General features: G+C 48.0%; 1 protein-coding gene across 1 annotated transcript in view; it reads left to right on the top strand.

Annotated features, from left to right (window-relative positions):
* The window catches only part of KAT7 (lysine acetyltransferase 7), a 36,584-nt gene extending 19,510 nt beyond the window's left edge, over positions 1–17,074 (top strand). Inside the window, exons 10-15 of the mRNA XM_060255781.1 lie at positions 6,523–6,612; positions 8,977–9,117; positions 9,894–9,987; positions 10,510–10,656; positions 11,385–11,491; positions 14,384–17,074. Coding sequence (XP_060111764.1) covers positions 6,523–6,612; positions 8,977–9,117; positions 9,894–9,987; positions 10,510–10,656; positions 11,385–11,491; positions 14,384–14,485 — 681 coding nt within the window. The 3' untranslated portion in view covers positions 14,486–17,074. The remainder of the gene's footprint in view (positions 1–6,522; positions 6,613–8,976; positions 9,118–9,893; positions 9,988–10,509; positions 10,657–11,384; positions 11,492–14,383) is intronic.
* Positions 17,075–17,731: the final 657 nt, after the last annotated feature.

Below are 17,731 nucleotides of genomic sequence, written 5' to 3'. Positions count from 1 at the left end.
GTGGGCACAGCTGCAAAATGGCTGATACAGAACTGCTCCCTCAGGAGGCTCAAAATGGCTGCCGCAGTTTGCATTCAGTAACACAGTGAAAATCCTCGTGCTGTGGTGGCAGCTGCTGCTGAAGCAACACATTAAAAATGTGCACAGCCAGTCACATCTCCAGTGACCAGTCAGAGCCTTTGCTGAACAAAAACTTCAAGCAATGTTCCCTCTAAGCTGTAGAGTCTTGTGAGCATAAATTCTGCTTTGTGAGCTACTGGCATTAAAGTTGTGAGCTACTGCATACATTAGTTTTCTCTGGGGCCATTTTTCCTGAGCTGAGACAAAAATGTGTGAGCCAAAGGCTAAAATCCTGTGAGCTAACTCACACTAACTCAGCTTAGAGGGAACACTGGCTCCAAGTACTTCCACCAACTTTTTTAAAAACACTGGTGCGAGACTTCTGCCGAATCAGGTAAAGCATGCCGTAGAACCCAATTGCAGGCCTACGGAGTGTTGATGGCAAAGAAGGCTTTTATTCGCCACCACTGTTACTCCTTTAGGATAGCTAAAATGGGGAGGCGTTCAGAGATCCAGAGCCAAATCCCTGGATGTGCTGGGTTTTCCCAACTGCTGTGATGCATTACCTCAGTTCTTTATTGATTAAAGTCAATTATTTGGTCTGACTTGGTGTGCTGTTCTGGAAACGTGTGGATTCCGTGAGGGATTCTGTGTGATTTATGCTTCTGCTCAAAAGCAGTGATTCTGGACCTGCACAGTGTTATTTCTTTTCTTCTCCCTGATGTCCACCAGCCAGACCTAATCACACACTGGCAAGGGGGTGGGATGGAACCAGTAACCCAGTGACCGACCTGCTGTGGTACAAAACAACATCTGAGTCAATGGTTTTGAACATCAGTCTCCCCAAATAATACTATCACTAGAAAAAAAAGGAACCCAAAGACTGGGTTATAGGCAACCAGTTAATACTGCCAGTTGATAAGTACTGTTCTCAGGAACGGTCAAAACAGTACACCTGTTCTGCTGTGCTTGTAACTCCTGAACTCGAATTTGCTTTCAACAGAGCCAGCCTCCTGAAAATAGCTTATCTTTAAACCTCAGAAGAACTGAACCGGTGCCAGCAGCCTTCGCTCTAAAACACCTGCTCAGCAGTAGCTCAGTTTAACGGCCTTGTTTCTGTTTGGGTTCCTGCCTTACCTAGGCTTTTCTTCTAGGGTTAATAGCAAAACCTCATTCATTTGCACTTTTCCTTGTGCAGCTCCATTGTTTCTGTGTCCCTTGCACCTCCGTTGTAAGGTAGGCCAGCCTTGTTCCCATGGAGCAGATGCCCAAGCTGCAGCTGAGAACAAGCTACTTGATGGCCACTTATAGTACAACACTAAGCAGAGCTATACCTTTTTAAGCCCGTTGGGGAGGGATGGTGGCTCAGTGGTAGAGCATCTGCTTGGGAAGCAGAAGGTCCCAGGTTCAATCCCTGGCATCTCCAATTAAAAAGAGTCCAGGCAAATAGGTGTGAAAAACCTCAGCTTGAGACCCTGGAGAGCCGCTGCAAGTCTGAGAAGACAATACTGACTTTGATGGACCAAGGGTCTGGTTCAGTATAAAGCAGCTTCATATGTTCATGTTCATGACCTTGGTGAACTTAGAAAGATGTGGCTGGACTTAAAGAGATGCTGTAAGCAGGTATATAGAAGTGGCATGCAGAGTTGTTGTATTTTCCTTTTCATAGAATCATAGAGTTGGAAGGGACTTCTGGGGTCATCTAGTCCAACCCCCTGCACAATGCAGGAAACTCACAAACACCTCCCCCTCAATTCATAGGATCAACATTGCTGTCAGATGGCCATCCAGCCTCTGCTTAAAAACCTCCAAGGAAGGAGAACCCACCACCTCCCGAGGAGGTGTTTGTGCTGACTTTGTTCTTGTTTGTCTCGGCTGGGAATGATGCTTCTCCACATCCTCACTTCCTGTGCTCTGGGGTAGGCAAGCAGCTGTTTCTTAAGGGGCTGCAAGTGGGCATCAGGCCAAAGGTCAGCAGACAGGCAGGGAGTCAGTTGATAGGGCTGCCAACTGCCCAAAGGAGGAAAAATGTCCCTTAATGGGACGTTGTTTACCAGGTGACATTCTCTCACCTTAGAACTGTGAAGATCTTAAGCAACCCATTTTTCCCAACATTAAACTTCTATTAAAGGTACAAGACATTTTCCTCCAGTTCTGTTGGCAGACCTCAAAGGGAGGAGATTCTCCCCTCGTCCTCTCCTTTTTGAGGCCCAGTTTGGTGTAGTGGATAAGTGCATGGATTCTAATCTGGGAGAACCAGGTTTGATTCCCCACTCCTCCACATGTACCTGCTGAGTGACCTTGAGTCAGTCACAGTTCTTGAAAGAGCTGCTCTCAGTTCTCTCACCTACCTCACAGGGTGTCTGTTGTGGGGAGAGGAAGGGAAAGGAGATTGTAAACCACTCTGAGTGAAGGGCAGGATATAAATCCAATCTCTTCACTTTTTCTTCCTTGGGTAGTTTTTTCTTTTCTGACATACGGTATGCAGCAAATACAGCATCCAAGGAAGGAGAAAGAGCCCTCCTGCCCCCCCCATCAACCGGCCTCATTCCCAAGAATTGGCTCCAGCGTTGGTTAAACCCACTGAAACGCTTCCCCACAGGTCGTCTCCTACATTTCCCTCACTCCAGAGAGAACAGTCAATTCTGGCTGCTCATCAGCCTCAGGAAGAGCACCCTGGCCTTTAAATAGTGGTGTAAATGGCTAAATTGGCATCACTGATCTGTTGCAGTCTGGAACGTCCACTCAGTTGGCATTGATATACCCTCTAGCAGTTTGGCGTTCCACTTCCAGAGCCGCTTTCTGCGGCAGATCTCCTGCTGGCTCTGGAAGGGACTGACGGGAGCACAGCACTTTGGCCCATGGCCAGTTCACCTCCTCTTTCCAGGAAGCCTGTTACTAGTTGACTGTCCCCAGCGACATCATGCTTAATTACACATGCACGTCTCGGCTTGCTGTCTGAGATTCTGCAGTCTGTCTCATCTTGTGCCAGAGTCCTGAAATGGCCACAGTTTATTAAACCAGAGGTGGCCAACGGTAGCTCTCCAGATGTTTTTTGCCTACAACTCCTATCAGCCTCAGCCATTGGCCATGCTGACTGGGGCTGATTGGAGTTGTAGGCAAAAAACATCTGGAGAGCTACCATTGGCCACCCCTGTATTAAACAGTCTGGGACCCTCATATCTTTGAGACTGCCTCTTCTGGCATGATCCTCCTTATCTTCTCTGATCGTCATCTCAGAATTTATTGAAGATCTCTGGTCCCTGCCTAATGTCAACAAGGGCCTTCTCAGTAGTGGCCCTCATCTTGTGAAACCAGCTGCCTGGAGAAGTGCATGCTCTGCGGGACCTCTTTAGGTTCTGCAGGGCTTGCAAGGCTGCCCTTTTTCAGGTGGGGTTTGGGTGATTGTGGTCCACCAGGCAGCTGTGCCTTCGCCATCCCCACATCCTCCTCCTCTTGATAGTGGCTAGATTTTAATGGGGATAGATTATTAATCATTTTACATTTTTGAAGTTTATTTATTGTGCCCTTTGTATCGTTTTTATCGGGCGTATTTTATAAGCTGTTAACCTTCCCAAGTCCTTAGTGGGAGCAAGATATAAACTTGATAAATAAATAATAACAAACACATCCCCACCACTGACACATTGACCTCAGCTGACAACTCACTCCCCCTGCCCCCAACCATAGATAATCTCTAGGGCTTTGGTCTCCAGCTGGTGGATCAAAACTTGTAACTGGTTCTCAGCTTGAGCTCAAACAAGTTGCATCAGTAGTGTTACCTTCAAATGCCGAATATGACAAAAACCCATCAAAGTGGATGCCATGGTCGAGGTAATGGGGAAGCCCAGCTATGAGAAGATTAACATAAGAATATAAGAGAAGCCATGTTGGATCAGGCCAATGGCCCGTCCAGTCCAACACTCTGTGTCACCCAGTGGCCAAAAAACCCAAGTGCCATCAGGAGGCCCACCACTGGGGCCAGGACACTAGAAGCCCTCCCACTGTGCCCCCCCTAGCACCAAGAATATAGAGCATCACTGCCCCAGACAGAGAGTTCCAATGATTGATGCTGGAGGGGCTGTGGCTAAGTGGTAGAGCACTTGTTGGACATGCAGAATGTCCCAAGTTCAATTATGAGGGTTTCCAGTTGAATGGATAAGATATCAGTGCAGTGAAAGGCTTCTTCTTGAGACCCAGGAAAGCTGCTGGCACTCTGAATTGACTGCTGACCCTTGTCCAGCCAATGGACTGATTCATTAAAAGGCAAAAGAAAGCAAGGTGAGCTTTCTGATCAAAGATGTGGCTACTGTTACAAACAGGAGTGGGAAATGTTTTCCTGGAGGCAGATACCAGGCCTACGAGAACATTTTCAAAGTTTCAAAAAGTTTGGACCAGAGGGTCCAATCCTATGAGCCCCAAAAGAAGGTGCCCCCATCCTCTGTTATTTCCAGTGGAGAGGAGGCATTTAAAGGGGATACGGTCCCTTTGAATGGGACGACCAGCTTATCCAGAACTCACTTTGGAGTTCAATCATGATCTTCCCTCCCCTCGCCCAGAGCCTCCAGGTCAGTCCCTTGTTGGGCTCCCCTGGAAACCCTACTTCCTCCACAGGGCTCAGGGTGCCATTGTGGTTCCTCCCACCCATGTTATTCTCACAACAATCTTGTGAAGTGGGCTATGAGAAAGTGACTGGCCCAAGTTTCCTTGGCCAGCTGAAGATTTGAACCCGAGTCTTACAGATCTTAATGTTTATTTTTGTTTAGATATCTATACCTGCTTTTTCCCCCTAGTGGGAGCTGAAGGCAGCTCACAACATAAGTCTCCCTTCCTCCATTTTGTTCTCACAAAAACTTTTAGGATCACCAAGCAAACTTCTGTGGCAGATTCGAACCTGGCAGATCTTAGACGAGGCTACTCCGTAGTGCCACTGAAGTTTAGCTCGTCCTTCTGTATGCGGAGGGAAGGAAAGGGCTTCCTGCTCCTCCGTCTCGCTCTCTTCTCAGAATGATGGATGAGGCTCCTGGAGGAGAGGAAGCTGTCATGGAGGGAGGGGAGCACAACCGCTCCATGCTACCCCAGTGCAGTCAGGAGCTGCAGTCCTCCCAGCGGCTGCCTGAGGAAAAGAGTGCAGGGGAGGGTGGGGGGCTTGTTGGAGAGGATGGGCCCTTTGCTTTGCATTCCAGGGGGCGCACAGCTTTCTCATTCTCCTATCCAAACGGCTACACCTACTTGGGGGGGGGGGGGGCGGAGAGACACCCATTTGCCAACCACGGTGGCCTTGTTCATTTTCCTGAAAATGGGGCAGGGTGCCACATTGAGGAGCAGCGCTCAGAAGAGCCACAGCTGGCATGTCAGAGAGCAACCATGTAGCTCTTGAGCCGCTGAGCGATTACGCCATGCTGTTATCTGCTAGCAGGGTGGTGTTTAATCTAGATCGGCTGTTACAAATGAGGGACGTTTAGTCACGCTGCTATAAACTGGTAGACAGCACACAGAGATAGGGCATGCCGCCTTTTCATCTCCAGGGCATGCCGCCTTTTCATCTCCAGAGCAAGCAAACAAAAAACCACCATTGCCAGTGGACAGGACAGGATCAGAAACACATGACTGCCCTCACACATACACCTTGTGGTATTTTTCAGTCACCTCTTTGTACTATCCAAGCCACCTGTTGCATTTAGCAACTGTCACAATGCTTATCCATTGCTCTCCCTGACGTGAATAGTCCAGGCTAGCGCAATCCCATCAGTTCTTGAAAGCTAAGGGCTTGGCTAGTATTTGGATGGGTGATCTCCAAGGGATATCAGGGGTGTGATGCAGAGGCCGGCGACGGCAAACCACCTCTGAAATATCTCTTGCCTTGAAGAAGAAGAATTGCAGATTTATACCCCTTCTCTGAATCAGAGACTCAGAGTGGCTTACAATCTCCTATATCTTCTCCCCCCACAACAGACACTCTGTGGGAAAGGTGGGGCTGAGAGGGCTCTCACAGAAGCTGGCCTTTCAAGGACAGCTCTGCTATAGCTATGGCTAATCCAAGGCCATTCCAGCAGGTGCAAGTGGAGGAGTGGGGAATCAAACCCGGTTCTCCCAGATGAGAGTCTGCACACTTAACTGCTACACCAAACTGGCTCTGTTGGTGTAGTGGTTAAAAACAAGTCTAACTTACCACCTACTGGTGCATAACAATAAACAGCACCTTATTTGTTTTCTTGTTCTATTGTTTTCATTTGCTAATGTTGTGTATTTTTTTAAAATATAAATGGTAGGGGGGGGGGGTATTGTTCCGTTCATGTCGTGATCCGCCCTCAGCCCATTATGGGAAAGGGTGGAATGTAAGCCTACTAAATAAATAAATAAAAGAGCTAGCATTTCTGGCTGCCAGATAATCTTAGGATCTCCAGGCTGTTCTACACACACTGCCACATGATAATTATTATTATCCATTGCTCCCCGTAGGCCAAATGTGTCTGGAAGCATCCTCCTGGGGATGAGATTTACCGTAAGGGCTCCATTTCGGTGTTTGAAGTAGACGGGAAGAAGAACAAGGTAATGTATGTGGAGGAGCGTTCAACGATAGGATCAACACCCCAAGCCCACACTTGCAGTCCCAGTTGGTACACCTCAGAATTCTAGTTTCACATAGTGTCTCATATGACCCCGTGTCTCTTAACATGCATGCTCAGAAGGACCACAGGCAGGAAATGGGGTGTAGATGCGTCTCATAGCAGAGTTCCCCCCCCACCCCCAGAATTCTTCATTCAACCTTTTGCTATAACCCTTCCTTGCTACTGGAGGTTGGAACAATAGGGTTGAACCTGGAACCTTGTGCATGTAAGCCACACTATCTGCTGTGGTCTCTGAAGGGTTATATTAGTTTTCAAATTGTATCTAGCTGTATGTTGTTTAGCTACTACGGATTGAAGAGACGGTAGTTTTACACGTGGGATTGTTTTCTTAAACTGGGTAGGCGCTTTTTTTTTTTTTTTGTGCCACCTTGAGTCCCAAAGTAAAGGCTCTCTTGTGGAGTTACAGAATCAGGTAACGGTCTTAAAATGTGTGACATGATTTTTAAAAAAATTATGTTATGTTTATATTCTGCCCATTCTATGCAGACTCAAGGCCGCTAACAGCATAAAATACACAATAAACAATAAGCAATATTAAAACATTAGGGTTTGTAGAATCTTTCAGGCTCAAGTGCCGTGTTCTACTGGAGAAAGTTTTTCTTCCAGACGTTTCGTTCTCAGCTGCGGAGAACATCCTCAGTGGCGTTGCAGCCGGAGCAGGCGCTCTGACCTTCTTGGCTGCTGTGCATTGAGTGAGGCCAGGGCTGCTGGAGAGCTGCTATTTCTAGGCTGGAAGGGGTGTGATGAAAGGGCAATAGGTTTGTGGATGTGCCCATTGTTTAGTGGGGCTTCCTGGTAGTGATAAGGAAGCCCCACTAAACAATGGGCACATTCACAAACCTATTGCCCTTTCACCACACCCCCTCCAGCCTAGAAATAGCAGCTCTCCAGCAGCCCTGGCCTCACTCAATGCACAGCAGCCAAGAAGGTCAGAGCACCTGCTCCGGCTGCAACGCCACTGAGGATGTTCTCCGCAGCTGAGAACGAAACGTCTGGAAGAAAAACTTTCTCCAGTAGAACACGGCACTTGAGCCCGAAAGATTCTACAAACCCTAATGATGTTACCAGCCGTGAAAACCTGAAATCTTTGATAATATTAAAACAGTAAAACAAATAAATTGCAATGGTGCTACTTCAGGCGGATCATGTAATATTTTCCTTTCTCAATGTGTACAGATCCTAGGCAGGTAGTACTAAAGTGTGATGGGTCCAGATGTGGTGGCAGCCCTTTCCCATTAGATGTTATATGCCATCCGAAACAGTTCAGTCTCGCAGGCCCTGCGGAACTGTGATAAGTCCCGCAGGGCCCTGATGGCTTCTGGGAGGGTGTTCCAAAGTATTGGAGCTGCAACCAAGAAGGCTGGTGGAGTTAAGCCTAGCCTCTTTTAGCCCAGGGACAGCCAAAAGTTTTGAGAGCTTGATCGCAGTTCTCTCTGGGGAACATGTGGAGCAAGGCGGTCCCACAGATAGGTAGGTCCTAGGCCATATAGAGCTTTGAAGGTTAATACCAGAACTTTGAGACGGATTTGGTATGCAACAGCCAGTGTAGTGCTCTCAGCACAGGCTGAATGTGCTCCTGCCGGGGATTCACCACCTTGAACCCTCTGGAACTTTTGTGTGGGATCATGCTATCTTCTCTCTTTGGCTCAGATCCAGAAATGTGTAAATGGAAATAAGCAACTAAGCACTGTTCCATTTGTGCAGGGTCTTGTGCAACACCTGGCGTTTTCCTCCTGCTGCACATTATCATGCTTAGAAATCAGTTGCACAAGATCTTGCTTAAGTGGAAATGCAACTAGGGAGGCAATAGGTTTGACAATGGAGGTGGCTACTGCAGTCGTCTTCTGTCTTGCTCTGGATCCAACTCCTGTGTCACAAGGGGGCCTGCCGGTTTTGTGGAACAGTCAATTGTTGAGAGCCACTTTGGTGTAGTGGTTAAGTGTGTGGACTCTTACCTGGGAGAACCGGGTTTGATTCCCCACTCCTCCACTTGCAGCTGCTGGAATGGCCTTAAGTTAGCCATAGCTCCCGTAGGAGTTGTCCTTGAAAGGGCAGCTTCTGTGAAAGCTCTCTCAGCCCCACTCACCTCACAGGGTGTCTGTTGTGGGGGAAGAAGATAAAGGAGATAGTAAGCCACTCTGAGACTCTGATTCAGAGAGAAGGGTGGGGTATAAATCTGCAATTCTTCTTCTTGCAGTCGATTCCAGGGCTCCCTGATGCTCTGCTGTCTCCCAACCTTGCGGTTTCTCCTTCTGAATGACCTCATTTCTCTGATTCCTTCCAGATTTACTGCCAGAACTTGTGCCTTCTGGCAAAGCTCTTCTTGGACCACAAGACTCTGTATTACGACGTTGAGCCTTTTCTCTTCTATGTCATGACAGAAGCAGACAACACTGGCTGCCACCTCATAGGCTACTTTTCCAAGGTCTGTTTTCTTTTTAAAGGGAGGGGGGAGGACGTTTCATGCCCTACAGTAAGAGGGCCATATTTCAACATCGTGTGTGACAAATCAGAGTGATGCATTTTGACCGACAGTGCAATCCTTTGCAAAGTTGCACCAGTCTTAGCCTGTTGAAACAAACGGGGGGGGGGGGGGGACTCTGTATACAATTGCATTGTGAGTTGTGTGCATAGTGCAAACCACAGCAAAGCTACACCCTTCTAAGCACCTGGATTTCAGTGAATTCAGAGGGGCTTAAATGTTTATGCATGCCCAATGAGAGCAGATTTCCCCCCCTTTGAGCAGTGCTGTGCTGTTCATCTGAATCTTTCCTCCAAGGTGCTCAGGGTAGTAGATATAGTTCTCCCTTCCTTTGGTTTATCCTCATAATCCTGTGGGGTAGGCCAGGTTGAGAGTGTGTGACCGGTTCAAGATGATCAAGTGAACTATATGCTGGAGCGGAAGATTTGAACCTGGTTCTCCTCCAAACTGTAACTACCATGCCCTGTTGCTAATAGCTTTTGAAAGTTCTCCAGTTTCAAAATTGACTTGGAAGTGAAGCGTTAGGGATATGCGTGAGATGTTGTCTGAGAAATACAAGTTCCCAGTCCCTTTAGCAGCTTGGAGACCTTTCTCTGGGTTTTTGGTTCTAACTATCCTGTCCCGATGACCTTGAAAAACCAGGCGTTTGAACCAGACTTCCTGTTTTATCTTGCAGTTCTCAAGTATGACCCCTGACAGATGTGATCTTTCTTTTTTAGGAGAAGAATTCGTTCCTCAACTACAACGTTTCCTGCATCCTGACAATGCCTCAGTACATGAGACAGGGTTATGGCAAAATGCTTATCGACTTCAGTAAGTAAGGCACTTATGTCACTTTGTTGTGAGCAGTCCACTCCTTGTAGACAGGATCTGCACACACACACACGCTGGAATGGTATAGTAAGCCCTGAATTATCATCTAAGTCATGGAACAGCGTGGATTAAAAATGCATAAGATCACTTAATGACAGTGTCTTATTGACCCATCTGTCTGCTACTGCATGGCTAATAATACCACCTTCAAAGTCCTGTGTGGCCTGCACCTGTACTATATGGGCCCGCTCGTCAACTAGGTTCATTGGGCCAATTTCTTTTCACCTTTCTCTTGCAGAGGAAAGGTGATCTATATCAGCCCAGTCATTGGGTTTTTGGGGGGAGAGAGGGTTGGCCTTGCATTGTGGAAGGGCTTCCAGTGGAGGTGAACAGAATACCCGTGCTCATCATTTCCTGCAAACTTTCCAAATTTGTGGGTTTTTCCCTAGGGTGTGGAATGGCAGTCTGGAGGTCAGTTAAGTCAGGTTTCCAATGAGTTTGGTCTCTTCTCTCCTCCTCCAGGCTATTTACTTTCCAAAGTGGAGGAGAAAGTTGGCTCCCCGGAACGGCCACTTTCAGACCTGGGCCTTATCAGCTACCGTAGCTATTGGAAGGAGGTCCTTCTTCGGTATTTGCATAACTTCCAAGGCAAAGAAATCTCTATCAAAGGTAAGGCTTTCGGAGGGGGATATATCAGTAGCAAACTGTCTCTTTCTGCTGTTTTTTTCCCCTAAATCACCAGCACCCAAAATCTCCTATAAGCAAAACTGAGTATCCTAGAAATTATCTATGCAGATGCTTTGACAGTTGCACCCTCACTGCTGGAAAGTGGTAAGAGAAAGCCACAAATAGCTTTGGCCCTTCTTGATGACATCGCATGTTTACCTTCCATATGACACAAAGTCATGGAATAATTTATTCTAGGGATAGTGTTTAGGTCAGACTTGCAAATATGAATTTGTTTAGCTTATGGAGACATGCAAGTCTGTATGTGGATACACACATATATACAAATCTGTGCAAAAAAAAATCCATCCCTGAATTTGTTAATGCATGCAAATTATGCACATTAAGTATACTTTATTCTGCCTCACTTGAGGGACTATGTGGGACACTGCAGTTGCTCTAGTGGAACTCTTACTGGATATTGGAAATCTTGCTTACCTTCTCTGACTTCTGCTATTTCATGCTTTTAGCCTGTGTGCAGCCATAAATAATTCTCAAAGAGCAGAATTGTGGGGAAAATTCTGTCCTGCGTCTGTGGTCCTGATTCAGCTGCATCTTTGAAAGCCAGAGTTGGCAGGAGATGAGGAGAGCTCTCTGCTAGTTTATCCCAGTTCTCTTTTATTTTTGCTCCTCTAATGTGATGGTGTCTCTCTTTGGTCTCTGCGTTTCAGAGATCAGCCAGGAGACTGCTGTCAACCCTGTCGACATCGTTAGCACCCTACAAGCTCTTCAGATGCTTAAGTACTGGAAGGGCAAACACCTGGTCTTAAAGAGACAGGTAAGAGTGTGTCTGCTCACGCAAGTGCCTTGCTGGCCTCTGTGTTAGATGGAACTTTCAGATCCGTCTCTTGCTTTTTTGCTTCCTTGCTGTTCTGCCCTGAATTTTCCTAGAGGGGAAAGATGGTGTGCTGTTTCACCTCAGAGTGCAAATCTCTTATTAAAAAGCTGCTATCTGGCATTTATGTAGCACTTTCAAATATTCAGAGTGTTTTGAATGCGTTGAGTTGGATGGATCTTACTTGGTGTTTTTGTTGCTTTCGCTCAATCTTGCCCCAACCCCCTTCTTTACCTAACCCCCCAAAGGGTGTTTCAGAAGAAGTAGTGTGATGTGCAGTTAGACTAGAACAGCCTTCTGTTTACAAACCGAGCCCGAATGCCATCAGCTCACAGCCAGCTTAGAGCAACCCTGTAGGGTTTTCAAGGCCTGAGACGTTCAGAGGTGGTTTGTCATTGCCTGCCTCTGAGTAGCAACCCTGGGATTCCTTAGGGGTCTCCCATTCAAGTACTAAGCCAGGCTGACCTTGCTTGGCTTCCAAGATCTGGTGAGATCAGGCTTGTCTTGGCCATCCAGGTCAGGGCAGAAACCTTCTAAAGTGCAGTTACTTCATATGAGACATTGGGGGAACAGGATAAAAAAAAAGAAGAAGAAGAAGATATTGGATTTATATCCCGCCCTCCACTCCGAAGAGTCTCAGAGCGGCTCACAATCTCCTTTACCTTCCTCCCCCACAACAGACACCCTGTGAGGTGGGTGGGGCTGGAGAGGGCTCTCACAGCAGCTGCCCTTTCAAGGACAACCTCTGCCAGAACTATGGCGGATCCAAGGCCATGCTAGCAGGTGCAAGTGGAGGAGTGGGGAATCAAACCCGGTTCTCCCAGATAAGAGTCCGCACACTTAACCACTACACCAAACTGGCTCTCCAAAAACCACCAATGACTTTCATTCGCTACCAAGGATAGAAGTAACAGAGACTTAAAACTCTTTGCAGAGGTATCACACGGCTTTTGCTCATTAAGTCATAGCATTTCAGTTGCCAGCTCCTAGGCAAGCAGGACAGCCAGCCTTTTTTTTTTTTCCAAGGTGAATATTGGCTGGGAAAGGCCAGTTCTTTCTCTCGCAGAAGCGCCCGATCAGTTGTATTTATTTAGGCAACGTAGATGTTCCTTTTAGGAATGTCTGCTCAAGGCAGCCGATGGATTTGTTAAAGCAGCTCAGTGTTACAGTAAAGCAGTAAATAAACATAAAAAGAAAGTTGCCCTTCAAGCAATACAACCTTCATTGCAAATGCAGAAGCGGTGTGCATTGGGAATTTTAGTCTGGATCCAACTCAGGAAGTGTTGCCTGTTGCAAAGGGCAGAAACCAGGAAATGGTTTCCAAAGACGATGTTTGCATCAGTCCCATCAAGGCTCCCCTCCCCACTCCATTCTGCGCTCACTCACATCGGTATCAGGAGGAAGCCAGGGTGGCTGGGACAGGGAGCCACGGCAGTTAAATGTGAGCTTGGAGGCACGCAGTGGGACGGATAAGGGAACCGTTTCGTGATTCCCTTTGGTACGCGGAGGTTCTCCCCTTCAAGTCCCTCCCGCCAGCATTCAGGCCATCTCCAGATAGACACTGTAGTCTCTTTGGAACCATATGGAGTCTTAGACAAGACAGGAGCTTATCTGTAGGAAAGGGAAACTGACTATATCATTTTTGCAAGGATGCTGAGAAAATTCTCAGCTGCCTAGAGTTTAAAGCACATGAATTCAAGCTCCCAAGTTACATTTTGCCTTTGTGGTGAAGCAGTGGTAGCATTACCCTATCAGTTGATGGGCACCAGTGCCATGCCATGAAGGTAAACCTGGGCATGCTGCAAAGTGACTGGGGGTGAAGGTAGATGCACTACAGTGCAGGTAAAGCTAGCATTGCCTACATATGCTCAAAAGGGGCATGAACCAGGGCTTTTTCTGTAGCAGGAACTCCTTTGCATATCAGACCACACACACACCGTTGATGTAGCCAATCCTCCGAGAGCTTACAGGGCTTTTATTACAGTGCCTACTGTAAGCTCTCGGAGGATTGGCTACATCAGCGGTTTGTGTGTGGCCTAATATGCAAAGGAGTTCCTGCTACCAGAAAAGTCCTGGGTATGACGAGGGCCTCTGGGCAAGGAGCAGTGTCAGGTCACCTCCCAAGCACTGAGCCCGTTTCTCCCCACCTTGGGAGAGAAGACTGTCTGGATACTGGTGCCTCTCTGGGGCAACCAGAATTTGGGAGCTCAGGGGCAGCCGTAGTGAGGAGGGCATTTCATAACTTGTTGCATGATTTAAAGAGGAACTGTTGGGCACATGGAGGGCTGCTAGGGAGGGAGATGGGATTAATCCTCCGCAAGAGTCAGATGGGGAGCTCCTGGGTTGCCAGAGTTGAGAACCTCTGTTCTAGCAGAGTCTCAGAAACAGAGGTGACTGTTTTTTTGTGGTGGGAAATAGCCTTCAGCAGTACTCCCTCTAAGCTGTGGAGTCATGTGAGCAAAAATTCTACTGTTGTGAGCTACTGCATAAATTAGTTTGTTCCGGGGCCCTTTTTCATGAGCTAAGATGAAAATGTATAAGCTGGAGACTAAGAAAAATGTGAACTGGCTCACACTAAATCAGCTTAGAGGGAACACTGGCCTTCAGTGTCCTTTCCGGAGATGAAACAGAAGAACATTCCTCTTTGAAAGGAATTTCTCAACAGCTAAAATGGTTTGGTGGTGGCAAAAAAAGCAACTGTTCAGTTTGTTTCCCTAACTTCTAGGGGGAAGGGGTCCTTGGAAAGCTGACATACACTGATCTTTCTTGTGCTTTTACTAACTTACCTCAAATTTTTAACTTGCACCTTCTCTTCCCCCTCACCCCCGGTTTTAGGATCTTATTGACGAGTGGATAGCCAAAGAGGCCAAAAGGTCCAACAGCAATAAAATCATGGATCCCAGCTGTTTGAAATGGACCCCACCCAAAGGAACTTAATGGACCCACTTCTCCAGGAAGCGTGGATGGCCCCCTCTCCCACCTGCCGCCACCACAGTTCCCTTTCCCAGCATTGAGACCTGCCCTGTGGGATCAGTGGATGTGTCGTTGATACCAGAACCCCCCTCTTCCACATGCTCCCCTGGTTGCCCTGTTCTGTTTGGGGCCACTGGACCCCAGTCCCCTTGTACACAACAGAAGATCCTGCTTCGGAGGGATTTCCTTACTCACAGGCCTTGGGCGAGGTTGCCAAGATCAGAGGGCTTTGTGCACGGCGCTGAGGCAGTCTCGAGCCAGACATGCTCACTGGCATTGTTCTCTTCCACCCACTTGAGCCACGAAGGTCATCTTTGCCCACAGCAGGAAGTGTTTTGCATCTCAGCACCTTACCGGTTCCAGCCTCCTTGCTTTCACAGCCACGTTGCCCTCCCACCAGTCTCTCAGGCAGCAGCGGAAAGAACTCAACATCCATCGGGCTGCCTCAGGATATGCAACATGCAGCAGTTGTCGGCAAGTCTGAGCATGGCCTGGATCTTGTCACAGAGAGCCATTGCAGCAGTCGTCCGTGCCACATGGTTCTTTTTCTCCCCCTCGACACACAGTGCTTCGAAAGGCTCTGATTTCAGAGTTGAGGGTCAGAAAACCCTGCAAGAAAGAACTGCAAGGTCACTGTTCCTGTTCTGTTCCTTTCTGTTTTGCATTGTTCTTTTCTGGTCAGACTTTAGTTGGGCCATCTCACTGGGGGGGGGCAGGGGGTTGCAGAGCTGATTCCCCAGAAGTGTGTGTGTTCGCGTGGCACATCCTGGTGCTTGATGTGCCGCTGCACCTGCTTGTACTTGCAGGGCCTCATTGGAATGGAGGGAAGCCACCACCTGACAAGCGTTCATGTTGAGCATAGTCCCCATTTGATAGCCATTCTGTCCATCTGCTTTAGAAGAATGTGGTTGATTTTCTTTTTTTCACTGCGGGGAGAGAGTCTCCAGATCAGCCCTCAGCACAGTGCCTTCTGCCTGGGCCTTTCTCACTCTTGTTTGGATTTCCTCCTGCTCCAAAGAAAGCTGCAGCCCAAGGGAAAGGTGTCTTCAGCAGCATCAATTCGGCAGCAGCTGCTGGAGAAGCCGTGGACCAAAGGCTGCCCCAGCCTCAGCCCGTTCACCCGCAGCAAACTTGCTGTCCAGACCCAGCCCTGCTTCTCACTTGTGGAGAGGCCACCCAATCTGGGGTAGCTTGAGCTGCTGGCTGCAGGGTTAAATCTCCACCTGGGGGCATTTGGGGCAGCAGCTGTGTTGGCTTGGCTGCAGACCTGCATTCTTTTTTAAAATTTCTGCAGCCCCTCTTCTGCTGCTGGTACCAGCCATCCAGGGCCAGTGGCTTGTTCTCCGTCACAGCCTCGATCCACCTGATCATTGGGTACTTCAGAGAGCGATCCGTAGGGAAATTGGGTCCAGCAGCGTATTTGCCACACACCACGTGCAAGGGTGCCGAGAACCCCCAAAGCTACTGAAGGCAGATGGTCAGAAATTATCCCAGGTATTTGTAAAATGGCTTCCTCTATAGAAGCTGCATGGCACTCGTGTTCAGATGTCCCCGTAATGTGGGGCATATCCGAAAAACCCTGTTTCGACCCCATTCCTGAATGCAAGCAGTTGGTTGCATGTAGATATTAGTCAGGAGACAGTGCCACCCCTTAGAAGATTTTGCAGGAAGTTGAATCAGAAACAGGCCTGTGAATGCAACTGGCATTGTATGGCTGGGTTGGAGCATCATTTTGGCACTTTTCAGGGCAGGACTTCTGACCCCATTCCTCAGGGCATTTTAGCTCACTAAAACAGGGTGAAACCATCCCCTGCCAGCACCGTACTCCTGCCCCTTATCCAGACTTGGGAAATCACTAATTCTGTTTATGTGAGCCTTCCAGTTGCCCATGTGAACTTCTGGGCGGCTACTGATAACAGGGGTCTGACCTGAGGTTTGGTTTGGATTGCCTTAAGACAACATGTGCACACATACATGTCTTCACCCTTTAGTAGCCACTGTGAACAAGGATGGGGGGAATGCACCTTCTGTAATGTTGGCATTTGGTGAAATCCCGTCTTCCCCATCTCTCCTGGGCGGGTGGGGACATGAAAGCAGCCCCTCCCACCATTTCTTCACCCTCCCAAGTCTGACATGGTTTCCAGCAAAAGATAAGCTTAGGGCATCCAATGCATCCTCCTTTTTTCAAGCTAGCCTTTAAAAAACCGAAAGGCCTCCTTGTCAGCGCTTGGAACAAGACAAAACTGTATGTAGTTCGAAGGCAAATCTTCCTGCACCAGATCTCTCTTTTCTGCAAATGGTCCTGTGGCTGACCCATGTGTTTCTGTTGTCTTTCCACTGGCGTTCTGAAATCTGCCGAAGTTTCTATTTCCGTGCTCGTTATCTGGCAACTGTCACTCACCCTCGGCTTCTAGGTTATAACCAACGGTGGGATGGCGTGGGCGTGGGGAGGCTGGCTGCCTCCGTACAGAAGCAGATCTCTCCATTCCCTGGATATGTTAGAATATGCTACCAGTGTATCTATTTCTCAATAAAGCATGTTCTCTCCTCTGACTGCCTAGTCTTCGTTATTTGAAACAGGGCTTTGCAATGGATTGACCATTGAACTAATCTTTGTAAGTAGCAGTCCACAGCCTCTTTCTCCCTCCTCCTCCTCTCCTTGGATTTGCTGCACCAAAGGAACCCAGATTCCCAAGGCTGCAGATTTAGAAAAAGAAGACCATAGATTTATACCCCGCCCTATACTCTGAATCTCAGAGCAACTCACAATCTCCTTTATCTTCCTCCCCCACAACAGACACCCTGTGAGGTGGGTGGAGCTGAGAGGGCTCTCCCAGCAGCTGCCTTTTCAAGACAACCTCTGTGAGCTCTGGCTGACACAAGGTCATTCCAGCAGGTGCAAGTGGAGGAGTGGGGAATCAAACGCGGTTCTCCCAGATACACGACCGCACACTGAACCACTATACCGAACTGGCTCTCACTCCTAAGTAAGTTTTGGGTTATGTGGGACTTTAGAGGAAACATTCATGCAAATCAGTTGAGCTGGCTAGCACTTGTTTTGAATATTAGTGCCCCCTCCCCAGCCCACACACGCATACACACTTCCAAGTTCTGAGGAGTGGAAAAAACAGAAGAGCAGTATTCAGAAGTGGAGTGATTCTAGGGCCTGAGGGAAAACTCGAGGATGGGACTGTGACATCACAGGGGAAG

This window comes from Heteronotia binoei, chromosome 15, assembly GCF_032191835.1.
Source record: "Heteronotia binoei isolate CCM8104 ecotype False Entrance Well chromosome 15, APGP_CSIRO_Hbin_v1, whole genome shotgun sequence".
NCBI lineage: Eukaryota > Metazoa > Chordata > Lepidosauria > Squamata > Gekkonidae > Heteronotia > Heteronotia binoei.
This window is presented reverse-complemented; position numbering and strand designations above follow the sequence as displayed.